The 26127-nt window shown below is 37.7% G+C and overlaps 1 protein-coding gene across 1 annotated transcript in view; it reads left to right on the top strand.

Annotated features, from left to right (window-relative positions):
- Positions 1-2278: 2278 nt before the first annotated feature.
- Positions 2279-26127, top strand: part of ARHGAP8 (Rho GTPase activating protein 8) — a 39489-nt gene continuing 15640 nt past the window's right edge. Inside the window, 8 exon segments of the mRNA XM_015627015.1 lie at positions 2279-2315; positions 2428-2515; positions 6418-6569; positions 8856-8928; positions 13229-13327; positions 14456-14566; positions 22931-22981; positions 22983-23002. Coding sequence (XP_015482501.1) covers positions 2279-2315; positions 2428-2515; positions 6418-6569; positions 8856-8928; positions 13229-13327; positions 14456-14566; positions 22931-22981; positions 22983-23002 — 631 coding nt within the window.

The following is a 26127-nucleotide window of genomic DNA, read 5'->3' as shown; positions in this document are numbered from 1 at the left end:
ATACATCATTCCTATTAAAGCATGCCACATTATAATGCCCTTATAAGTACTCTGAGAATATAAAACAAGACACTTTAATAACTAAAGGAAATAAATTATGGTCTGTTTAAGAGCAATATGCTGACATACCTGATTACATATAATTGTGGTGTTGTGTGCTCTTTAGTGATTCTCAAGCTCCTTACCTAACCCAGGAGTCAGAATTTATTTTAATGTGGGAAGGAACATCAGGCCTTGTGGTATGGAAAAAAAACCCTTTGAGGAAGATAATAAAAATAAATAGCCAGCCAAAAGAAGAACAGAAGAAAAGAGTCAGACAGCTGAGAAATCTATGTTTTGTTTAAAACTATAGGACTGAAGTGATAAGTATCAAAATTCAAGCTGAGATAGATCTTTAGAGGATGTTAAAGCAAACAGGAAAAGTTCTTAGTTTTCTTAATTTTAAAAAAAGTAAGAAGTGGTCTTCTGTGAAATAAGAGTGGGGTGGCTATCAGAGATAATCCAGCTATAGCTGTCAAGCTAAATTATTACTTCATCATTTTTTCTCAGCAAAGACAATACTGTGGATATCATTAGGAAAGCTTTTTAAGTCCCCCGTGTGATGTTCATCTGAAATTTGTCATATAGTTCTTGTCACTTGGGAAAGACATATTCAGGTTGGAGCAGAATAGAGAACACCAATGTCAGGGGAGAGATAGAAGGTGAGACCTGTTTACAAGCAGTGGAGCATGGGATGGGAGGGAATGTGGTTATTGCCTGGAGTACTTCGGGATGATAAATAGTGCTGAAGGAGAAGCACTGCTTCAGCTGAGTGATGTTGTCACAAGAACAAATTTGTACAAAATGAAAATGGCTTTCAGACTGGAATTGGGAAAATGGGTTGCTAGTTGTCAAATCAGTGAGCAGGAGGATCATGAAATAGAAAAAACCTAACTGGTTTTTAAGATAAAGCTTGACAAATCAGTGGAAGGATTATCTAGTGCACCTCCTTGTGATCACACAGGATTAGAATAGATAATGCAGAAGATGTCTCCCAGTCCATGTCCATATGTGAAAATTGCTAATCTTGTCTCTTCCCTCTCTTTTCTCCTTTGGCACCTAAAAAGGAATGGGTTTAAATAGATGCTGTCCTATCATGACTGTTGAACTGGACAAGGCAAATGCAGGATTCTTTGTCTTAGTGTGAAATATGTCAGATGAGGACAACAACCTCTTTCTGAGCTGAATGATGGAAAACATGTGTTTGCAGTGTGTTTTGTTTTGCAGATCAATAGTTTGATCACTAGTACAAATTAGCATGGTTTAACGTGTCTGAAGCTGTTCTACCCAGTTGTCATAAAAATGCTCATAGGATTTTATGTATTCATTAATTGATTCTGTTGCAGTTTAACTTCCCCAATTTTACTCCTTTTTATTTGTTTATTCATTACAGCTACTTAATTGGGGGTAAAAGGGGAATAACAGAATCTTAAATAATAACCCCAGTTATAGATACTCCTACTGATATCCAAGTCAAACTTTGATATTTCAGTAGCAATAGAAGCAAGATATTGAATATCCTTTAGTTGGAAGGTAAAAATTAGACCAAGAATGTATCAAATATGATTAATGTTTTCTTAAATGTTTCTATATTCCTTTAAAAAGAATGGTATCACTCATGTAGATATAAAATCTTAGTATCATGTAGATATTAAAATCTTACCAGTTCACTGTCTTCAGTGCTGAGTGACCTTTAGTATGAGCATGACACAGCCTCTGTCTGGCTTTCTGTATAGTGGAATTTGACTTTGGGGTGGTCATGGCACAAACACCAGCCTTGTCTGTACAGACAGTGTGGGTGAGGCTGTCATGAGTCAAAGAGCAAATGAACTTGAGTGCAGCAATATGTGCTTTATCAGAGGGCTAAGGGATGTATACCTACAGATCTTTAGGTTAGACAGATCATTCTATGCCTTGTCTATTGTGTTTTAATGTGATCTTAGTGTAGCAGTGGTTCTGAAAGAGAGTATCTAAGAAAGCTTAAATTGGTTAAAAACATCCAATTTATATGTGTGACAAAGCAGATGCCCAAAGCGCTTGTGTTCTAATAAATTCCAAAAATAAGTTTGAAAACCTGCTGTTTCCAAGACTACTAGGGAAAGCAGGCCTGTTTTCTTCCACAGCTGAATGCTCCAGGAGGACTTCAGTGTTCCCTGTCTGGAGCTGAGCAGCACCACCACCATTTGCATATGACTTTCTGAGCTTTGCCTTATCATTTGCCTAGCTTTTTAAAGGTAACATGCGACTTGACAGTGTAATTTCACAGGGTGTTCTGGGTAGTAATAGGAGATAGAGGTAGCCCCAAATATCAGGAGATACATGCCATTCTTTCAGATACCTGAGGTCCCATTAGTAACTGAGTATTGTCTTTACTGTTTTGTTTACCAGGTGTCGACAATTCTGGAAAGAAGGTGATTATCTTCAGTTGCTGCCACATGCCCCCATCCCACCAGTTCAATCACACAAGGTTGCTTGAGTAAGTTGCTTTTAATCTCCTGCATGGACTGCTTTACACTTTATATAAGAACTTCTGTTAACTTGCTTCCAGGGGAATGAGCTCTCAGGGAGGAGAAGCAACAGGCAGGGAGTGAAATGAAGAGGATGTAAGAACTACTAATGTTAAGTGAATGAGATATGGATTAAACTGGCAGTTAACCCACCTGGAGTCTCTACTGGAAGAAGCAATTCAAGGTTTACTTGTTGTCTTGATTTTATTGACAAATACTTTTTGTATTAAAAAAAAAAATTAAAAAAAATTCATAGTGTGGACCAATGAAAGAGAAATTCTAGCAATTTTGTGCTGTGTACATATATTCTCATGAATAGCTGTGTTTGCTTCAATTTGGCATACTTTACCTGAATCACTCAGGAAGAGTGTTGTTTAGTTATTTGCATCTTAGTGGGTTTTCTGTTTTATAAAATTACCTATATTATGTTCAATACATTATGCTTAATATTTTTACATGTATATAATTTTTGGGTTTTGCATTAAAAGTGGTTGCAAATATGTAAATTAACAACATTCTTCCTTATAAACTTGCTGCAGCAAGGTATAAGGACATGTTTCTGCCTTGTAGTTTGTCACTGCAAGATCTGTTTTGTCTTGAGAATCCTGTCCTTATTAAGCATTTTAAACCTATTTGGAGTTCTTGTACAGCCTCAATTCTCAAAATGTTTGAGTACCTTTCAAACACCACCATTGGAAAGGACAAAAATTTTGTTGTTTCAACTTCTCAGAAACGGAGAGGGATTAAAAAACAGGTTACTTAATAAATTATTTTGAGTGTGTTGCTTCATTTTTTATGCTCTTCACAGCAAATTTTCCTGAATTGGAGCCCACATTAGGTTCACTTGGAAAATCTGTCCTAAGAGAGAACTGAAGGTAAGTTTTAAATGTGAAGGTAGCAATAGCAAGTGATCTGGTTTCAAGTAATTAGATTCAGATGTTGAATTCTGAGAAAAAGCTGTGGGAAAAGAGTAGGCCCTGATTGCAAGGTATTTTGTGATGAAGTAATTTAAAGAATTGATTTGGTAAAGCTTTTGTAACATCCCTGCAATTTTGTAACAGTCTTGGAACAGGTAATTGACTGTAGAAAAATACTGGTTATTATATGTTCCCAAAACACTCTGTTATTTTTAAAAATACATGTTTTCTGGATGCAATGTAACAAGAAATTTACATGCTGTAAAATAAAACACAAGGCACTCTGTAACAAAGTCCGTTTAGGTATATTTTAATTTAAAACTCTTAAAGAAGTGTTGATTGACTGTCACTACTACTTTTTCCATCAAAATACCATTAATATTTGCATCAGGGATCAAAACAGCATTATGTTAATTGCAGTCTAAGATTTACAGTACGCTGAGGGAATAAGATAAATGAGACTGTGGGAGTACAGGGTAAGAAGTGAAGGGCTTTTCTATGCAAAGGGAGGTACTCATAGTGTTCATACTTGCAGATAGTCACAGCCCAGTACATGGCACATGGAACTGTCTACTTTATTGAATGAAAATACTTACATTCAATTAAGAGCAATAGTTAGGACTGTTGCAGAATAAGAAGGCAGCATTGAGAATAACATGAGAAAATTGACATCTGACACAGCAAGAAATGAGGTTAGATTGCACTGCTCCATCATTGTTTTATTTGAGTCATTGAGCTGTGTAATAGGCCATCCTGTGTTCTCAATTATAGAAGAAAGGGAATGAAAATAATCTTAAACTATACTGTAAAAGAATGGACACGCAGCAATCTGCTTATAAATCATGCAGTATTTCAAGATGGGATACATCATGTCGTGCTTTAAATTAAGGGAAATCATGTACAAACTCAGTCCTCACAATGCAAACAAGGGAAAAACAAATACATTCAAGAGGAGCAGTTTAATTAGGGGTAATGGATTTTTAAGGATTTAGAAACTTTTAAATTAAGAGGAAAGCCCAAAACAAATTCTTCATTGTTTTGAAAACGGAAAATGACATTGTTTGCTTGTCTAAAAGGAAGACTTTACAAAGACTGAGAAAAGCAAAAATACAAGTTGCTTTTAGTTAAAATACATCTCTTAAAAACGTTCTTGGCAAACACAGTCCCATATTGTCTTCATTTTTCAGTGATTCATGAGCACTGTAGTTTTTGTAACTAAATATTTTATTTAAAATTTCAGGCATTGCAATGATGTGGAATTATTTGCCACTAGAGAAAGATTAACTTCTTAGATAAATATTTTGAAGCAAACATGAATTTGCAGTTGTGGTGGTTTTTAGCACTAGCCCAAAATCACCAGAGTACTTACTTATTTCTTGCTGTGAGATATAGAGTAGAAGAAGGGCAAAACAGGCTTAAAACTTAAAAGGAATAAAGAGACTTTATTAACGAGACTACAAGAATAAGAAACCAGAATAAAACCTCCAGCAACCTTTTTTCCCCACCTCCCCCAACTTTTTTCCTTTCCCAACTGACACCATAGAGACAAAACTTGGGATGTTAAAGCAGTACCAACTATACAGTAGTCTTTCATCAGTCTCTGTATGGAGAGTTCTCTCTTGTCATTCCGTGTAGAGTTCTCCACAAAAACCAGTTTTCTTGTGGTTTTTCATTTCTATGATTGGCAGCCACCTGAGAATAAACTCTGTTATCATGCTCTCCTCTCATTTTCACACCACTCAGTGGTGTGTCCATGGGCCATGAACTCAAGGGGTATTATTTTAAGGATGAGTTTTAAAAGGCAAAGGTTTTCTTCTGTTTCTGTGATCATCTCTGGGAACAGAGGTTTACTTCTTCTCTCCCTTGGGGTAAAGGGTCTTCATCAGCTCTCATCTCTGTTCAAGAGTCTCATAGGGCCACAGCTACTCCACCATGCTTAGTTAGCTTCATCAATGGATACCTTTGCTCAGATCTACAGTTTGAAATACTTAATTCTCCCCTATACTCTTTCATGAATTAAAGGAGTTTTTCAGAGCATTATTGTCCATCTCCATGGCCTTACCAAAAGAATATTTCAGCTTATTAAAGCATCTTCTCATTCTCCTTCTATCTGGAGCTTGACTCTTTCTCTTACTGAGTTTGATGTTTTATGTTGTCTTTTATGTGCTGATTTCTCACTTTCCTCTCTCTGGAGAGGAGCCTTAAGTCTGCAGGTCTCATCTGTGTAGTGAAAGGGTTAAATCTGGCCCAAGCCACAGCAGGCATTCATGGTGTCAGAGTTCAGGTGTCTCTCTCAGCCCAGCAGCCGCAGGGAGAGCAGAGGGTTTTCTGTCTGTGCTGGTCATGTGGGGGGTGAGAGGGCATCAGTGAGATGTCAGCAGCTGTGACCCAGCCTAGCCTAGGGCTGGGCCCCCCCTGGAAAAGGCTTCAGCCACCCTGCTGGAATAGGACCCAGAGGGTTTCCTGGGAGGGGCCGCAGCACAGCCTGGCCTGGCCTGGGGCTGGGGGAAGCCCCTCAGTCTCCATCCCCTGCCTGGAGCCACTGGAGTCCAGCCCAACCTCCCCACCACCACCCAGGCCGCACAGGCCGTGGGGCAGGGAGCAGGCCCTGCCACACCAGAGCTCTGACACCTTTCAAGGCCCAAAAGCAGTTCCCGGGCTTGGGTTTAGAAGATAGTATTCACAAAGGTGATCTTACTTTTCAGTGGTCTAAAATGGTGTCAGTTCTCAAAACTGGCCAGCTGTTAGTGTGATCTCAACCGGAGAAGAAACTCCCAGCAGCTTCTCTCAGAGGAATCACTTCTGTAAATGTTTTCCACTTTTTCTAAATGCCAAACTACCACAGCAGTCAATAGCATTCTGTGCAAAAATAGCACATTTTCTTTCCCAGTTACTGCTTCAAAAATCTCATCCAGTAAACTGACTTAAAACCAAAATGCTATTTTTCTCCTCAGGTATTTAAAGTATACTCTGGGCCAGTACATAGAAAATGATTATACAGTTGTCTACTTTCACTATGGCCTGAAGAGCCTGAATAAACCATCTATGAAATGGCTACAAACAGCCTGCAAGAAATTTGACAGGTAGTAAGTCTCTAAAAGATCTGGTTTACTCTTCAGATTGTGTAATGTCTATAACTAACTTCCATGAGGGAAGTTAGGTGAATCTGTCCTGATCCACCCTCAATAAACTGAGTTCACTTTGCCATTGCAAATTCTTGTAATGATGTCAGTGCTCTTGGTTCTTTCATTAGGTGTCTTCTGTACCGTTCTGAGGAATGGCCTGGGCACTGCAGTTGTTATCCAAAGGTAAGAAAGGGCATGGGAAGAAAACCAAGATCTGTGTTTGGATGTACTGAGCTTTGGAGTGCTGATGGCTATGGTTCAGGACTTCATGGAGTAGCTGGCTAGGGTGTAGTTGAGGCCAAAGCTCTTGGATGAATTTCATTTTAATAGTGGAGACCAGAATTGTGATGTTCGCTCCCTGAAAGTGTGAAGTTACCAATGGAGCAGCCAGTCCCTATTAAAGTCAGTCTTTTACTTGTCAGCATGTTGTAACTTGTTTGTAAGTTGCCATCAGGAAGGCAACATGACTGAATATGGGTAGTATGATGCATCTGTTCTTTCTAGGGCTGCATAAAGGAGATGAAAGGCAAAGGTCTGTTATATTCTGTCTTTGACAAGAGGTTTGGACTGCAATACTGGGGTTTGACATGCACTGACAATTCCAGAGTAAAGCATTGCACTGTTCTCCTTTTGGGAGATTCTTAAGCTAGATTTAGAGTTGCGTTGTGGGGAGAAGCAGTACAAGGTCAGTGTCTTTTTTTGCTGCCTACAAGTGCATGATGAGACTCTCATTTATTCCAAAAATCTGTTTCTGCTCCCCCACCCTGACCCAGAAAACACAGAACAAATGGAACACAGAGGCTCAGGTCACCAGGCAGAACCTGTCATTTTATTAACAGTTGGAACTTCTTGGCATGCTGTCATTGATAACTCAAAGCAAAATTCCCAGCCCAACATGTATGGGGTACTGTATTAGCCTGAAGGAAAAAACCAAACCAACCAAACAAAAATAGCCCTGCCCTTTTCAGACTTCTGGGGTCAAAGGAAAAGGAGGACAGATGAGACTAATTAGCCAGCATCATGAAAGCAAATGCTGAGTAGTAGTATTTTCAAAGGAATAGATCTTGCTTTGAAGGTTCACAGCAGAGGCTCAATAGAGCCTTTTGGACATGGTAATCTAGGAAACTGAGGAACATAAACTTCAAGGTGCTTCAAGGTGCAAAACACAGTTAAAATAGAAACATTTATAAAGCAACCGAGGTGTTTCACTTGTTAGTTTTTATTGTGGCTTTTGGGCTCTTAGGCAAGTAGTGCCAGTTGCACAAGGATAGTTGTTTCCTTGTGTGGCAGTGGCTTTGTGAACACACACACTACCTGTTTCATTCACATGTGTACGGGCCCAATTAAAAACCAAAAGGAAAAATTAATGTAATTCCTGAGTTTCCTGATTCCCTTTTCCCCCTCTTAGCATAACCTGTTACAAGATTTTTACTAAGTTCATGATCATATTTCATTGACAATGATCAGGATCAGGATTCATTGAGACAATATTCATGTCTCAATTTGATTTTGCAATAACATTGAATAAGAGAGGAGTCTTTTTGTGCTGCCTGGTTTCCATTTCAGTTTCAGCCAACTAAAATCTATTGTTTAGATATCATGAACTGAACAGTAGAATCATGCAAAGCAGTAATGAAAGAAGGTTTTGTCTCATACAGAAGAGACAATGCAATATCAAGCAACTAGCAGCTGGCTTCACCCCTGGTAATTACTGTGATAAACAGAGTAACACTCTCTCGAGTGTATTTATAACAATTACTAGCAAAGCAGGACAAAATTAGTGATAAAATGAAAAAATTATGTATAAATTCTATATCTGAAAATTTTAATTTTTTTTCCAACATGCAAGTCCTGCAAGCAGAAAATAAAGAGATATGAAAAAAGTAATGTTTTTAATCAAAGACTTCTTTATAAATCCTTCATTCTCCTATCAATATTTTTTTCAAATTTACTTAATTTCTGTTCTGTCTACCTGACATTAAGTCTGTGAGAGAGCAGACACTGGTTAGGAACATAATAATTCATTTGGCCTATTGTCAAAACTGACCACTTTTAAAAATTGGCTTTTTTTGGTTGGTTTTGGTTTTTTTTTGTTTTTTTTTTTTCATTTTACATTCCATTTCTTCTGAATTAGGTCTTTTTAATGTACTTGAAAAGGATACTGTGTAATATGCCTGTAATAATAACTTTCTATTCAATTGTAGCTATTCAGTTCTACCATCTCTAGCACTGAACATTTTTCTAACAGCTTTATTTTCTTTTCCTAGGTAAAGCACTGTATGTTGTCCATCCAACCAACTTCATAAAAATTCTGTGGAATATCTTTAAACCTCTTATAAGGTGCTTGGCAGTTCAATGAACACATTGTTCCCATTTAGTTCAAGGATGGTTTGTTCTCTAATAAGTTGCTTTTAAAAAGGCTTGAAGTAAAATATGTCAGGTAACAGTAAAATATGTCAGTCCAATACCCATTTAAACTCTTGAACTAATGAGTAAGGTGAGCTTAAGCTTGGAAATGAATAGAGAAGAGTTCTTTTCTTTCTAAGAAGAGGGAGTCTCAATTCCTATTAGTTTTACTGCTATGTAAAAGTAAATATGGCTTTTAAAGCATGGTTATTCTGTGGACTATGACTTTTTTGTTGTGTTTGACAGCACTTTAAGAAATGGAACTGTGTGCATGACTGGAGTTACTGGGCGGTGCAGTAAAGTGGATGATGAATTATTAACTTTTGGGCTGATCAGAAGTTGGTATGAATAAGACTGACATTACTTATGTTCTCAAAGTTAATGGATAATCCCTGAAGTACCCATAGGAATTTGAAAAGGAGGATATAATGGTAAAGGTGATGTTTGATTTACTGGGTGTTCTTTTCCTTTGCATGGTAAAAAATTGGTGCTACCTCCAAGGAACCATTAGCAACAGGCAGACACCGCTGAGTGCAAGAATGGTGGGGCTTGCTCAGCTTCTGTTTCTCAACTTTGGTCACTTTCAAAGAAATTCTGACATTTTTCAAATAATATTGTGAATATTTTTGGGGCTACAGGATGGAAACAGCTAATCTTGAGAAGCCATAAAGAACCAGCCAAAAAATTCCACTACAGTAACTTGCAATCAATTCAGTTTCTGAGGGCTAGAAAACTAATTAAGTAGAAAAGGGAAATTTAACTTCTAGACAGATCAGGACAACTAAGGTGCATGTGAAAATTTTTTAAAAAGTAATTCTAGCTGAAAATCATTCCAGAAAATGCTTTTCTTGAAACAAGAAAACTCTAGGTCTTTATTTTAACTAGCAGTAAAATAAATGTCACTGGACACAGGACGCTGGTCCAGGACACAGAGCAGTGGTGGGAAAAGTGTGACCGATGCAGGATGTCCGGTACCTGATGGTGTCTCAGGAATGAAGATAGATTTATTTTTGTTATTGGTTTGTTTATTCCTGATTTGCTTTAAGATAAGTATGGAAACCTTCTAGAAAAAAAAGCCCAGACCAAAAATTTAACAAAACACAAAAATTAACCCAGGAAAATTCATGATGGACAGGACAATACTCTGGTGAAACCATCTCTTTTCTTGGAGTTAGCTGAGAGCTCCTTGGGAACAGCTGCAAGAAGATGCTTTTGGGACACCAGTGATTTTCAGCCTGTGCATGTTAATTCCCTCAGTGGAGCCACAGGTGGACAACAGTGGTACTATTTGACTTACAGCAATAATTGCCTGCTAATTCTTAAAAAATATGAGATTGCAGCTACCCATTGCAAATACTCGTTTTCCCTGGATCTTACTATGTCTAAATTTTATTTTTTTTTTTTGGAAAGTGTGACACACTGGCAGTTGAAAAATGAGTGATCCTGATACACTTAAGCATTAATGTCTAGCATAAATAATTCAAACAATGCCTGCCATCTTAGATGCATCCTTACCTTGACATTCTGATCACCCTGTTTTCATCACAATTGGTTGTTTCTGTTTGTACTCTACTTTTACCACTGTGTACCTCGATTCTTGTTTTGAGTGTAATTTAGTTACACTTTACTTTCTGTTTTATAAATCTGTGACCAACAGCAACAAAGGTGTTTGCACACTGGGACTGGCAAAATAATTGAAAGTATGAGTAAACTCTGAAAAGGTCCACAACCAGAAAGCAGGAATCAGCTGAAGCTAGGGATAAACCTTCTTTTCTACTTAAAATTGTTTCATAGACAACCATGCCTTTGCTTTTCAGACCGACTGTAGTTTGGGTTTGTCAAAAAAGTTTGGGTTACTAAGTGTGAAATAGCCCATGTACAATTTGTACAAATCATTCTTTCATCAAAGACTAAAACTTATTAATATTGTTAATTTACTAGGGTAGTGCAATTTAAATTTTTTCATAGTATCTTTTAATTTTAGTTTAATTTTATCTTGGCAAATCATGCTGTTAAATGTCAATATTAATCCAATTCATAAAAATAAGGGAGTAAAATCCTCTGGACTTTCTATTTCCTAGATTTGCTGAATTATAGCCCAGACTCATTTGTAGATAGTGGTGCCAATAAAAATATCAGATGTAAAATAGATTTCATTATTAAGAGACATGTATTTATTTTTCAGTGGTCTGTTAGTACATTTGGTACCTGCTAGCACATCTTTCCAGTCCCAAAAGAAATGAGCAAGAAGGTAATGTGTTAAGTCAAGAGTATTTTCTCTAAAGTGCAAGATAACTGTAGGAAGACCATATTTTTAATATAGCTAACAGAACCTGTTTTGAAAATAATATACATTTAGGTGGCAGTGGTGATGTAGCACTTTAAAGGATCAGCACTTATTCCTAATTGCCCATGACTTTTTCACATATTGTGGATTCTGTGACATGTCCTCTGTTACCAGAGGTGATTAGCTACAGAGTTGTGTGCTCAACTGTGCCTTAGAGAAGAGGTTGGAAGTTCTGGCTTTTTTGGATAAAAGACACTCTGGGGAGCTCTGGAACTGTGCATGCACAGAATGATATTCCTGGTGTGCTCCAAAATTCCGGCTAGCAAAATTCAGAGAAGTGACTGTTTGTTCCATGTACCGCTAGAGGGAGCATGCGGATTGGACAATCCAGGGACAAATTCATCCATGACAGAGTTCTTCCCAAATTTTTCTATTAAAGTAAATTGAAGCAAAGTACACTACTACTACTACAGCACCTACTATTTCTCTTGACACTTCATTACAGTCCAAATATTTTGTGTTGTGGAAAAATAAGACATTATTTCAGATCATATGTATAAACATGTTCCTGACCCTTGTTTGAACACCTTGGCTCATATGCACCGTGTCTATATGCTGGTCGTGTATTCTGGCTGAAAAAGACCTAACTGATGATACTTTGAGCTTCAAATTCAGAAGTCTGTTTTGTACAACTTGTAGAAAGAAAAAAAAATAGTATTTCTGGTGTTTCCTAGAAGCTATCCAGCCCTGTTCAAAAGGGATGAAGCTGATGGCCCAGCACTTCAAGGGTATACACTAAAAATGCTTTGAAAATTTTACCTGTCGCTTAACTACGGTGTGGTTTATTTCTACAGACCCATTATTTTGTCTTTTTGCAGAGTGGAATACCTACATCATACAAATACATTCTGTGGTCTGGATAACATTCTGTCGAAGGTTAACAATTATTTTAGTGAGTGATGCGGTGTGAAACTGGTTTTCAGTGCCTTTTAAAGCGATGTTTTTCATATCTGTGCAAATCACAAAACATAAAGATGGGATTCAGTTACTTTTATTCAAATCAGACTCTCAGGCATGCACTGTATGTGCTTGATCATATGAAATTAAATATATCTTTATGTCTCCTACTGCTTCAATTACAGTCAAATTTTGAGTTGCATCTGATTTACCAAAATAGCAATATTGATCTAGAATCAATATCAATCTGTTAAAATATATGAAAGGCTCTCTAACAGTTTAAAGTTATAAAGGGTATGTTTTAATCACAGCTCTGGGCAAGTGTGGGGGGTCATCCCCTTAACACACACTGCAAGTTGACAAAAGATTCCAGTATCCACTTATTTACAAAAGTCTTGAATATCCAAAATACTAATATATGTTCATAACACCCCTTCCGTTCCCTGCTCCATATTAAAATGCATGGTAATGAGTTTAGAAAGTCATTATGCCTGCGTGATCAGCTCCCTAGTTTGAGGAGGGGATAGTTTTTTGTGAGGAGGGGTCATCAAAAGATGAAGGAAGACTACTCTTCCTCACTCTAACCTTTCTACAAATGACATTTGGTAGAACTCCAGTTTTCCTCCCTTGTGAATTTAAATTGGGTTTTTAGATGTAGGGTCTGTTATCTTTTTAAGCCTATTTATCATTTTCTCTTTTCTTACTATAAGCACAGCTAAGCAAATATCCAAGGACGAGTAATTCTTCACCTAAATCTGGGATTCATTTTTTCAGATCATATTTCTAACTTAATCATTTAAATCTAACTAATTCTAGCAAGGCCTGTATCTAGCTAAAATACGTAATTTTTCTAAAATCCTTAATTCTTTTAAAATCAATGACTCACATCAGCACTTACATTTTTGTAGTGTTAGAAACTAAACCCTTTGTAAATATTCCTCCCATGCTAATTTTTATACTACTTTGTGATTTTTTAAAATTATTTTTTAGCCACAAGTTTGGGAAAAAGATCACGTACTTGAACTATTTAGGTGATCTGGGAGAACATCTCAAATATGACCAGTTAAATATCCCTCAAGAAGTTATCTGGTATGTGGTAAATTTAATACACATTGCCTCACTTTTTTCTCAGGTGGAGTTGCATCCTGATCATTGTATTCCAAGAAGAATCTATTTCTTCAGTGATTTAAAGTGTAATTTACCTATTTGTGCTGGGTTGGATTAATTCTGAAAGCTGCATGGCCATCACAGACATACTGAAGTGCATCAGGTGTTTAGTTGTGACAGATTTGGAAAAACTCCATCTCTGTTGTGGAGCATTTTCTTAATATGATTGCTACTTCTGTGTGAGTGTTAGCAAAACCAATCTATATGTCATTGCTGCTTATAGGTATCATACAATTTTCTTGGGCAAAACTGTAATCCTGACCTCTTTCCTTACATATTGCAACAGGTTGACTTCTTTTATATGAAGAGCATTCCCAGTCATCAGTGTCGATTGATTTTAAACTTCCTGGGTGTGTCTAATGGTGTAATGTAGCTATTAGTGGATCCATTATGGTTATGTGGTGTGTATTTGTGTGTACTAGGGAGAAGTATTTGAGAGTGGATGGGAGATGAAAAGGAAAAGAACTGCACAGGGCTGGAATAGTCAAGCACCAGTATTAGTATCAATAAGTCTTTCTAATGTGGTGCTTTACATGGAAATGCTTTGATGTATTGAGAGAAAGTGATTTTATGTCACTGCTGAATGAAAGTAACTGGAAGCTTTGATTATGACTGTTACTGATGCCTGGTGGCTTTTTACACACCTTTTGTGTAAAAATATAGGGGATAACAGAAAATACCTTAGAGCTTTGAGGTTATAAATTGGATTGCATGGTTGCCAAAGAAAAGGGAGTTGTAATTTGAGGAGCAAAAATGTCTGAATTTTGCTGTTAAATTACAGTGTCATTCTATTTTTTTGACACATTTATTACTATGCTCCACTGGCTGAAGCAAAAAGGCTCTTCTATGTCTTGCTTAAGTATTCCACCATAAATACCACTTTAAAAATTTGTCATCCTGAAATTCTGTAAGAGAAGGTTCTGTAAGATCTGCAGGATATACACTTTTGTCAGGAGATCAGCATCATGAGCAACACTTGTAGCTGTTCACATATACATTCTGCCATCTGTGGTGCACAGAATATCACTGAAATGTTGATTTTTTTTGCAGATATGAAGAAAATCTTTGGAGGAAACAGAAGGGAAAACTTCCACCTATGGTTAAGATTCCTCCACCATGGCCACCTCTGCCTACCCAGCTATTTGGGGTCAGCCTGCAATAGTAAGCCATAAGATTCCTAAAATATGTGATTTCTGTACCCTGCAGCTTTCTGTAATGTGCATATTCACCAGACAGACTGCCTGCAAATAATTTTCTTGTTATATATTTAGTTTCTCCTTCTCTTTAAAAGTCACTAAAGTATGAGGCCAGACAATAGGTTCTATGAATTCAGGACAAGTCTCACAGTACCAGTGACCTGCCTGATTTTCATGTTGCAGTATCTTTAGTCAATGCTATCATGGTTGCACAACTTTTCCTGGTGGACCAAAGTTTCCCTGTGTGTGCCAGAGCTCCAAGCCGATATGTTGCTGGTGGATGCTGACAGTCTGAAAGTGTTTTGGAGATATTTAGATTATGGATAGCCAAGCCAAAACAGAGCTTCAGGCTCAGCAGTGGCTGAATAAATCTACAATGGATGCTCAAGCTATTATACATGGTTGTTTTGCTGCTCACACATTGTTCTGATGTTTTATGAAATGAATAAAATCATGCCCTCCCAGCCCTGATAGCTGCTTGCATAGATTACAATATTGTATTACATAGCCCTCTATGTAATACAAAAAATTGCTTACCTTACATGAGGAATGGGATGGCAATAGGACTTGCAAGATTCAATCTAATAAAAAACAACAACAACAAAAAAGAGACCATGAAACCTAGCTTCCTACCCACAGTAATTTCTGTCATCTTTCTATTCTTCTCAGAAGCAGCTAAAGAATATTGTTCACATTCAGCAAAGGCAATTTAGGCTATCTGGTACATGCATTTTTTTCAAACCTCCTTCTACCCCCAGTCTACTTTTCTGGTTTTAATGATTCAGCTGAAAATGAGACACAAAAGAGATTTTTTTCTCTAGTTCAGTGTTAAGCATTAGTCCTTTCTAGAAGATACGAAATTAGTACCATCAACATCTATTGTGTAAGGGTTACTATGAGATTGACTTTCATGCTTATGAACTCTTTAGAGTTCAACCTAATACTTGAAACATGGCTAACTCACTTCTCTAATTCAAAGGATATCTTTCAGGTGGCTCTTCTGGGCCATTAAGAAGGACAGTGTTTTATGCCATGTTGTATTCCCTCTTGCAGAAGTGGCATCATCACTTAAAATTACAAATAAACAAATCCCCTATAATTTCTGAATCAGAAATTAATTAATTTAGACTACATTTGTAAAGAAAGGTAAAAGTGGAGGAGAGGAAATAATGTGTGTTGGAAGCTTTTAAAATCTGAAGCAAAAAAAGGTATCGACTTGCATCTTGAAGGATGAATTGCTTCTGCTTATTCCCTCTCCTTTTATGTTATTTATAGACTATGATGGCAAAACAGCATTGATCTCCTACCTGTCTGGCAAAGAGGCAGGTTTGAAAGCCTCTTCTGGTTGAGAGGCTCTTCTCTTTCCCTGAAGAGATTTGCAGGAGGGCCGATTTTATTTTTGTATTACCTTATGGGAAGATGTGGACTGTGTATTTCATTACAGTTAATAAAAATTACACTATCAGGGAAGCTTCCCAGATAAAGTTACTGCCATTAAAGGACTGTTTCTCTGTGGAGTCTTTCTTTAGTTCAAGAATAGAAATTAGAAGGCACGTAGGCCTGAGATACCATCATATTCAGTACTTCTGGGATGATGATTTTTATTCGGTCAGTAAAAGATGTATGAATGGACTTCATCCAGAGCACTTCTAGGTGGCCTAATTTTGCTGAGATGTTTGATAATGGGATCCCAGTGATGTCTGGCTCTGGAAGGTGGTGAAGCCACCTGCTTTAGAACATGCCTCCCTAGAAGCAACAGGCAATGCTCTCTCTGGTAACACTCCTTCTTGTAACTTTTTTATCAGTTTGTATTGGTCAATGCTTTTGCTTTCATGACCTATAATTAAAAACTAGAAGAGCAGAAGGTGACTAAACATTGGTTCAAAATATCTCACTTTTGTTCAACACATGAGAGGGGAAAATCCTGTTTTGTTAGGACAGATTGAAGTGTAGCTGAAGGAAGTTTCCATTTAGACAGTGATAAATCAATGAGTTTCCAAGACCTGTACCTTGCCTTGGAGGAATCTTTGAACTCACAATGACATTTTTAACCTTGTAGATTTGGATTTTCAAAATTATGGAAGACAACTGGGAATTTAAAAATCACAGAGAGTCTGTGAGAACTGGGAGTATAATTCTTGGAAGTGTAATCTATACGGAATTTGGTTTCATTTATAAATGAACAGAAGGGCTTCGGGTTAATTCAAAACTTTTCTTCCCTATGTAACCCCCATCCATTCAGGATGCAAAATCTAAATTTAAAATGGCTGCATTTGGTGTCTTTAAACCCTCAGAGTCACCCCAAGCTCTTTGTGGAGAGAAAAAAACAAACACACACCAAATTGATTTCATCTTACATGTCTATCCAGCTTTACTTACATTTGCTTGTCTGGGATTTAAACATGTGCTTTGTATTAGGCACAGACATGAAGTGGAAAACCTTCCTCATTTTGAGCTTCTGTGAAAACTCAAAAATTTGCTCTTTGCAGCTTGAACTTGAATGTGGTAACAGGTTGTCCTGAAGCTTCCACTGGAGCTACACTAATTCCAACAATAATAAGTGAGCTTGGTAAAAGCATTTAAATCATCCAAAGTTGCCTTATAGGACATCTTCAAAATAAAGTGTGGGGGACCAAAACAGGTTATCCCTTATTCTATTTTAATTATTTATGCCTACAGGTGTAGACCAGACTTGCCCAGTTTGCTGAATGACAGTCTATCTAAAGCATTTATGAGTGGCTTACCTGGTTGCCAAATTGTGCCTTTGACGGTTTGATCTCATGTTAAAGACAGTGGAATTTCCTTAAAAACATAAAATAAGACAACTGAAATATATGTTCATTTTCATGGGAATATCAGACAAAACAATCCTCCTGGGGAAGTTATGTCCATACTTAATTTTTTGGTTACAGTGTAATGGGAATCCGTGCTCAGGTTTGATATGTGCTGATGAATGTGTCACACAGAGTGGGTGGGATGGCTTTGCACATTTGCTGTTTATTGTGTCCTGCTCTAACTGGCTAATTCAAGCTTCTTATGTGCAGGTAGTGAGGAGAGCAAAAACCACAGTGAGGTAGCTGAAAGGTTAATCAAGCCTCACCTCAAGTCTTCAGCAGAGGGAAATGGCAAGGAATAGCACTGAAACAGGGCAGACACAGAAGTATTCCTCCTTGGCTGTAAGTTACAGCTTATAGTGATCAAAGACTTTCAGAGAAGAGTACTACAGTACTATGGAAATGACCTCCTGTTATTCACCAGTAGCTACTGCTTTCATAAAGCCAGACATTTCAAACAATGTTCATGCATTGTGTTGCTACAGTATGAGTAGTTTCCTGCTTTTTCTTCACACAAAAAAATGTAGAACAGAAGGAATTGGCTATTCAAACCTATCTGCTTTAGTTTGGTCTGCATGTCAGGGTGAAAAATAAGATTTTTCTTCTAAAAGTCATTAGTGAAGATTTTATGTTTAAAAGGGCAAGGAAAAGTTATGGGGACCCTCTGCTTTTGTAGATCAGATAAGTACAGTTAAAATGCGTGAATGAAGTGTCCTAAATTCCAACAAAGAAATTAATAATTGACTCTACGGGCCAAGCAGCATCATTGTCCTGTGCCGTATGGTCTGATAAACACCTGACAGCCTCTCATCAAGGAAGGTCACAGCTGAGCTCAAATACAGCACACAGAGTTGACCTTGACTAACTATTGACATTGTTCTGTTTTATCTGATTAGTTTTTAAATCTGAAATTAAATATTGTTTGTGAGAATACAGGAAATGCTTGCTTTTTCTATCGAATGCCATGGCTGGGGGAAAGAGGACAGAAAAAATGTTCAAAATTGCCACAACTGTACAGCTTTCGCTTGTTAATTTGTTGTCATAAACATTTCAGAGTGCTTTCCTTTTGGTCATAATCTTTCTGCTTGTCCATGCTGTGTATGCATGACCAGGGAGGAGGAATGCATTCTAAACCAAACCTCCACAGGCCTCAGCAGGGAGAAAATGAAAGGGATAGGAAAAGCAAAGAGAGAGAAAGATTATCAGTCTAGAATACCTACTGACATCTCAGTACTATGTGTGGGAAACTGTCTGCTGTCCAGAAATGAGTCATTGGGTGTGTAACGTGTTGCAGTAATTGATCATGTATCCTACAGTGAGAAGTTCCTCTCCCTGGCACTGTGTTTACCAGAATAGATCTCTCTGGAATTTGACATTGCTGTGATATAACTGAGATCTGTGAATCATTTCCAGAAGCTGTAGTGAGCGCTGTAGAAATGCCCTGTTGTGTTCATCACTAAAGCAAAAAAAGTAAGAAAATGCCTCATTTCAATACCTCATGAACAGTTTGCATTATCTATCATAAGGCATGGCAGCTCATCCCACCATCCTGGACGAGGCAGGAGAAACATGGATTGTTTGGCAGGATCCAGAAACAGAGGACAGAGGTGTCATTTCATTGATCTTTGAGCTGCTCTGATTTACATTAACTGATGTCATGTCCCAATTGTTTTATGTCACTTTAGGTCCAGTAAAGTGAAAGCTGTGTCCCACAATGTGAAATGCTCTGAAAATACTCATCCCAGCTCACCCCAGTGCTGCAGAAACAGAGCAATACTTTGGATGTATTTGCATGTCAGGGAACAGCCTATTCTATTTTAAAATACCATTTTTCTTGAGACCCTTGTTCATTTTACTGAGAACAGAAACAACCTTTCCTTCAAGGGAAACTGGAGTCCTGTAGAAAATGGTAGAAGTGCAAAAACTGTATAACTGTACCTTTTTTCCCTAGGGGGAAAAAAAAAAAAAAGTGAAGTGTAGGGTTTATTATTGCAAATTATAGCCCAGTTATTTGTTTTACCTCTCTGACAAATATACTAGTTCTCAACAGGAGCAAGTGTTGTAAATAATCACTTTGCTATTTATACACTGAAACAGGAAACACTTTTCTGGGTAACAATAATAATTAGAGAACATTTTTAAAAAGCTGCTGGGTTGCTATTTGGTTTCTCTGGAGTGAGCAGCTGTAAGAAAGCAAATGCAATCAGTGCAACTTTAGAGAGGCTGAGAATGGGTTCCATGAGCTTAAATTGTCAATAATAAAGATGTAACAGCTTCCAAGCACATTAAAGTCTTGATGATGTTCCCATTTAAGTGAGTTAGGCTTTTGACTAATTTTAATAAAAGCTGCTCTGAGTGTTTAGGGCTTAAACACACGAAATAAAATCCTTTGACACACAAGGAGCACGTTAGAACTCCCCTTTTAGAAAAGCTAAAATTAATGTGTGCTTTTTCCCCATTACCTTGATTTTCTGCAGGCTTTTCCTCGCTGACATCAGGAATGTTGGCCTCAGTACTGACCTCATCTCCCACCCCCTGTTCTTCTTTAGTCCCTTACTGGGAGATATAATTTCACTGGGGATTTCAACATTGCTTACTGTGCAAAGAGACCCTAGAACTTCCTTCCTGGTGGGGTTTATTAGCTAGACTAGTTTATTAATGGGGCTGCACAGTCACTGCACAATTTGTTCTGTGTTGATTCTGAGGACTGGGTCATGAACTTGGTCCTGGTGGCAGGAGTTTCTCTCATGAGTGAGTGTTGTTTTTTTTTCTGTGGAGGAGTGCTCATAGCCTCTGGTTTAGCTCTCAAAAATCTGTGATAATGGGGAACATTGAGGTGGTACTTGGTCTTGCGAGTCAGGTCATAAATATTTCTTCTGGCCATTATCATGTCATTATGATGCTGCAGAGAATCATAACTCCAGCAGGTCTGGTGCTGTTTTGTATTGAAATTAATGGTGCCTTGCCAATGTGTAAGAACAAGAGGTTGGATAGTTTAATCTAAACATTATACTTGCAAGCAGCAGCAAATAATGATAATTTCTAATGTATAAAGTACCATAATTTAGAATTATCTGAATTAAATTAATGCCTTGCTGTTAGTATTTTCTCTCCTGCAAGTGTGTTGCATACATTGTATAATTTATTTGGTCAAATGTCTGAAATTGTCACATTGTGAACATGGTTTGTGAAATTTGCCTGTATTTTTAAAGTAATATTTCTGTGTTTGTTTACAGCAAGCAAAATTCCCCATTCCTAAACAGTTCATGTTACATGTAGATACAGCAGTGTCCACAAAGCTGTATTAACCCCTACATAGAGCATCATTGAATTTTATACACTTTAGATTCTAATATGGGTGTTTTGTTGAAAAAGAGCAGTCAATGGATTGATTTTTGGTAAAACTCACAGAAGAGCTTTGGGCTTATGTCATCCAAACTTGGCAGAGGAGTAGAACTTTCCCAAATACTGCAAACTTTTAAAAATTATTGCTTGAAAGGATAGAAACTGTAGCAGGAATTCAGTTTTCTCTTGTCTTTGGTATACTGGTGCATAAGTTAGTGTCCAGATAGTAATTAGACATGAGCTGCTCCTTACCTATGAGGAAATATGAAACAAAGTGGTGAGGGGAGGTTATGAAAATACTCTGTAAGGGAAGTGAGGTTGTAGATGGTATAAGGAAATAATCTTTGATTACCAAGATGAAGAAAGAGCTAGGACCTAGGATAGAAATCCATAGCAGCAAAGAGCAACTTCATTAGTTCTTCAGCTTCCTTTTAAACAGCAGACTGGTCTAATATTTGAAATAGTAGGTGGTGTATCAATGTGTTTATTACAATCACATAGCGACTTGCAGTGTTCTCTGTAGCAAATGGGAATGTGATACATGAACTATTGTATGGGAAAATGTGGATAACATAATAAAGATACTTTAGTGCCTGGGAAGAGGTTGGATGGTGAAAGTAGGAAAGAGCAATGAAACTGTGAATGGGAGAGACTGTACTAATCAGTGACAGCATTGTGTCCCTGGAGTAATGAATTGAATCAAAATATTTGATAGCTTAATAACCAAATAACATGAAGTGAATTGTCAGTTTATGAGTAGGAAAGGCAAAACCACAGGGTATCTAAGGCATGATCTTGCTCTGAATCTTCCTGTTGGAGGATCCTCTCACTGCCCCTGTATGCAAAGCTGGGAGTGACCAACCTCTTGAGCATGGAGACCCAAAGTTAACCTATCGAAAAAAAATACAGGGGAGAGATATTTGACAATTTCCCTGTCCCTCCATTCTGACTTAGTTGCTGTAACATTCCTTTTGGAGTAGTTTTTACATGTGGTGTAAACACAAAATGTAATACTGGATTGCTCTTTCCATGCAATGATGTTACAGAAGTTGTGTCAAATAGAACTCCAGTTATTATGAGTTAGTTTATTAAAGTACAAAGTAATTAGTAAGCCTAGACAGAAAGAGAATCACAGTGTTTGGAAAAGGCCTTAAGAATCATTGTTTTCTGCAGGTGCAACTTCAGCTGGTAGCACAAGGTCTACTTTATAATATGAGGTTGGTCTGTTATTTTTTGTTGTTGATTACTATAAAGTGTAGCAGAATGCTCAGCAGATATTGACTGTCTCTTTTGCCAAACTGCCAAAACCCTTTTTTTTCAAAATAAGGAAGATAGTTACATAATTTTCTGTTCTGACTAGATAAAAAAAATACTTGATTTTTTTGCCTCAAGTGTTCACTCATGAAAGAGAAAGAAACCTAATTTCAAATAATTAAAAGCATTAATAATCCCACTGCATTGCTTTGCCTTCAAAATAAATAGTACAATATCCTTTTAATTATACAGACATTAAAAGCTTAAAAAGAAGCAAATTACAAAGAAAAATCTACATGACAAAAGTTTCCTAAACTTGCAGCATCCCTTGATCAAGACTTAACGTGAAGCATTTGTTGTGAACTCCTTCCTTGCCTGCCTTTAAGCTGCCTGGAAACCCTGTTCCACCAAAAGTGTCCAACCAAGCCTGATAGGAGGTGCCACCAGCAGACTGTTGGTTAATTAACACATCTCAGCTGGGACATGCCAAAGGCAGGGAGTTGAATTAAGCAAAACCAGTCTCAAGCAGGGAGAAAATTAACTTGGAATACCATTCTGCCACTCTGTCCTTGCTTCCCTTTCAGCCCAGCACATAGCACTTACTTATTTCTGGGCACAGGGGCAGTTATACAGCTTTCCTGGCAAGAAATAAGTGTTTAGGAATGGCTCTTTGGATAGAAAACCAAGCTGCTTGTTTCAGATTTTCATTCAGTACCTGTTAGAGTTCTGAAGAAATCTCTTTTTTGGTACAGGTATCTTCATTTGTGAAATGTAATGTATATGTGTTCTCAGATTTCTCTCAGGTTTTTGCTCAGACTGTTCTGTCTTTTGAGCCTTTGTCTATAAATGCCATTTAAAGGATGTTACTTTTTGGGTTTTTTTCCCCTCTCTGACAGTATGAAGGACAAAAATAAAGGTGAACTAATCCCCCCAGTAATGAAGGAAACTATCCTATCTAAAAAGTAAAGGTGAGTTCTGTGTCAAAAGAGAATGGGTTTTTCTGAACAAGAGCAATAGTATGAAACTATTTAATACTCAATGCCTGTTACAACAAAGATTATAACTACACAGGATATGTTTATATCCTGAGAACTAGAGTGGTGACTGGGTGCTGCCATGAAAGGATGGAAAATAATTATTATCAGATTATTGTCTGACAAAAAAAAAAAAAGTCTGATACTGTCTTATCAAAAAAAAACAGATCCAAACCAAACACTAAACAAGTTTTTTTTTCTCTAAGGATTAGTTAGGAAACAGCAAATCTGAAGAGTGTCTTGAAATATGCATCATAAACCTATATAATACTGTTTGAATTAAATAGAATCTCCAATAAAAATCAATGTAATCTAGTTTTTGCTTTCAGTATTCAAACTATGTGTGTCTTAATATGGGTTCATTTCAACAATTTCCACCATGGTTTGGTCTGAGTTTGTGATAAAGTGATAAATTACGAACATTTTTAAAAACTTGCTCTGAATAGGCTTCACAATTGTGAAGACAAAAGGAGGCAGGCAAGAAAAAAATTACTTCTCATTTTTATTGCTAATTTTCAAGAGAAATCCTGGCTTCCATTAGGTCAGTGTGACATAATACATATATAATTGAGGACAGACTAGATTGACATTTGCCCTCATTGCTAGGCTATGCTCCTTTGTGTTTTAGTTTATCTCTGGATAAATAGGAACATTAAAAAACTAACCACTTTTTTTTGTTGTATGTTCCATACCTTAAATGAACCTTATTAGTGATGAGTACAGGAGAATCACAGAGATATCCACTGCACCTTAGAGTGTGCAACTAGTGGAGCATCTTCAGGCTCCATCTGTAGGCATCCTTGTGTACAAAACAGCTGGCTCCTTGCCCCTAAAAATTGCTGATTTAACTTTAGAATACCTGCAGCAGCCAAGGCCAAGTGCTGCAGTGGGGCCAGTTCTGCCATTAAAGGTGAAGAGCTCCTAATGGACCTTTTGGTTCCTAATAGACCTCATGGTCCAAATTCAAGATTTCCACTCAGACCCAAAAAGGTCTTTGGGTGTGCTGTTTCCAGAGTGGTGCTGATTATGGAAACTTTGCAGAGGTAGCTTGTACCAAATATTATGGTTGAACACAGGGAATGTAAATAGTTCACTACGAAGAATTGTGGAACACAAGTGAGTGGCATTCCTGTAATTATTATTATCGTAAGAGGATAATTAGAGCTTGTGTAGTATATCAGTGCATGCCCCATCTGCAGATGAAACCCAGATTTTTTTGTGTTTTAAATTATGAAACAATCATCTTTCCATATACTTAGTTTATCTTCATAGCCAAATACCTCTTCTTTACTAATCATAGGAGTCAATAGAGCTATAATGAGGCTGAGTGAGGCACCAACATTATTACCTCTTACATTTGTTATTACCTAGAAATTGAATGAGAATATAGCCACAAAAATGTTAATTAAGTTAAACTTTTGCCTGTGTATATGAGAAAGGCTTTGCATTCTGATCCTTTCTTGGGCTCATTTAAAGATTTTAAAGAAACAGAGGGTTTATGGCCATCATTATGTTGTGTTAGTGACCAATAACTAGTTATTCATGCATTGATCTGACATAAAACCTCTATGTCTTGCTTTTGTTCTTTCTGGGTGTTTTGTCTCATCACTGCTGCACCAGGTTCATACTCTTCTCCCTCAACATTTGCTGAGTCAGCTCAGATACCTAGTTTTCTGAAAAAGCAACACCAAATGTGCAGTAGAGGGGAAAAAAAGCAAGTTATGATGGTTATGGTTAAAAAAACTCCAGGGTTGGCTCATCTTCATCACTGCAGCATTTCTCCTAGATGAAATATCTGCCATTCTGAAAGCAGTAATCATCCTTGAGTTTTCTCTAAGCCTTGTCCACCTATGGCTAGAATTTCATCTATTCAGAGCACTGTCAGTTCAGCTTGGAAGGGATGGACTCGGATGTGATGAGACTTCTTGTCCTACTTTGTACATCTTCACAGATCAGTGGCAGAGTAGTGCTGGCCACTGATTCACAGTCCAGTTCAAGCTCTTCTTAGCTGAACTAACTTATTCTTTTCCTCAGCTCTCAATCCTTCTGTGCCCTCAGGAAGGAGCATCAAGGGTTCGGTCAACATTATTTTCCAGCCAAGCACAGGTTTGCTCAGAGCTATGATATTCCCTATCATAAAGAGATTTCCACAAATCAGATTTCTAAAGAGAGATTGCTTGTCAGGTAGAGTGTTTTTTTGACATTCTCAGCCAGCTGATGCTTGAAAAGTAAAAAGTACTTTTTACTTGAAAGCCAAGTACCTGCCATGCCAAGCCTGTTAAGTAGTAGGTGATAGACATGCATTTTTTTGCACTTGATTATAGGTGTGCAGGTATCTGTTGTACCTGCTGTCTGCTGTGATTTTAACTCTTTCTATAAATCTGGAATAACTCAGTTGTGCTGGCTCTGTGGGTTGCTGACAGCCCCAGGAAGGTGACTGGCACCATTCTTTGCACTCCAGACATGGCCATAAGCACAGTGAAAGTTTCAGTTTCAGTTTTGTCACTGTCTTCTGGAAGTGACAAAAATTCACTGTCATTCCCCTGACTCATTTGATTTTGGTAGCTTTCAGCCTTGCAGAGTTAGCAGGAAGTAGGATTTGGTTTTCACCCAAGGTGCAGTAATTCCACTCTTTCTTTCATTGCTACATTTTCACATGTTGTGTACTTGACATCAGTTTTGGAAACTCTGAGTTAGAGGACAGAAGCTTCTGCAAAATCCTGCTTCATCGGCAGAGTTAGGATTTCTTGAAATATCAGCGACCCTGTGGCATCCCTTATGTCCATTCTGCACTGCTCAGACTTACTTCTTGAGCAGCTCTGGTGCAAGAGCTGTGCTGCTATTCAGACTAGGCAGCTGCAGTGGTGTGTCCAGCCTAAGGAAGTTCTCAGTCCCTGAAGCTCACCCGACCTTTTCCACCTGACTGATTCCACTTCCTTTGACAGATTGCTTGGGGTCACAGTCTTCCTCCTCAATTTTGTGCCTCAGTTTCAGAGACCTCTTTTTGCAGCAGCTTCTCCCAGTGTGGAGGCACTGTCACCTGTACAAATGAGTCAAAA

This window comes from Parus major, chromosome 1A (genome assembly GCF_001522545.3).
Source record: "Parus major isolate Abel chromosome 1A, Parus_major1.1, whole genome shotgun sequence".
Classification (NCBI taxonomy): Eukaryota; Metazoa; Chordata; class Aves; order Passeriformes; family Paridae; genus Parus; species Parus major.
This window is presented reverse-complemented; position numbering and strand designations above follow the sequence as displayed.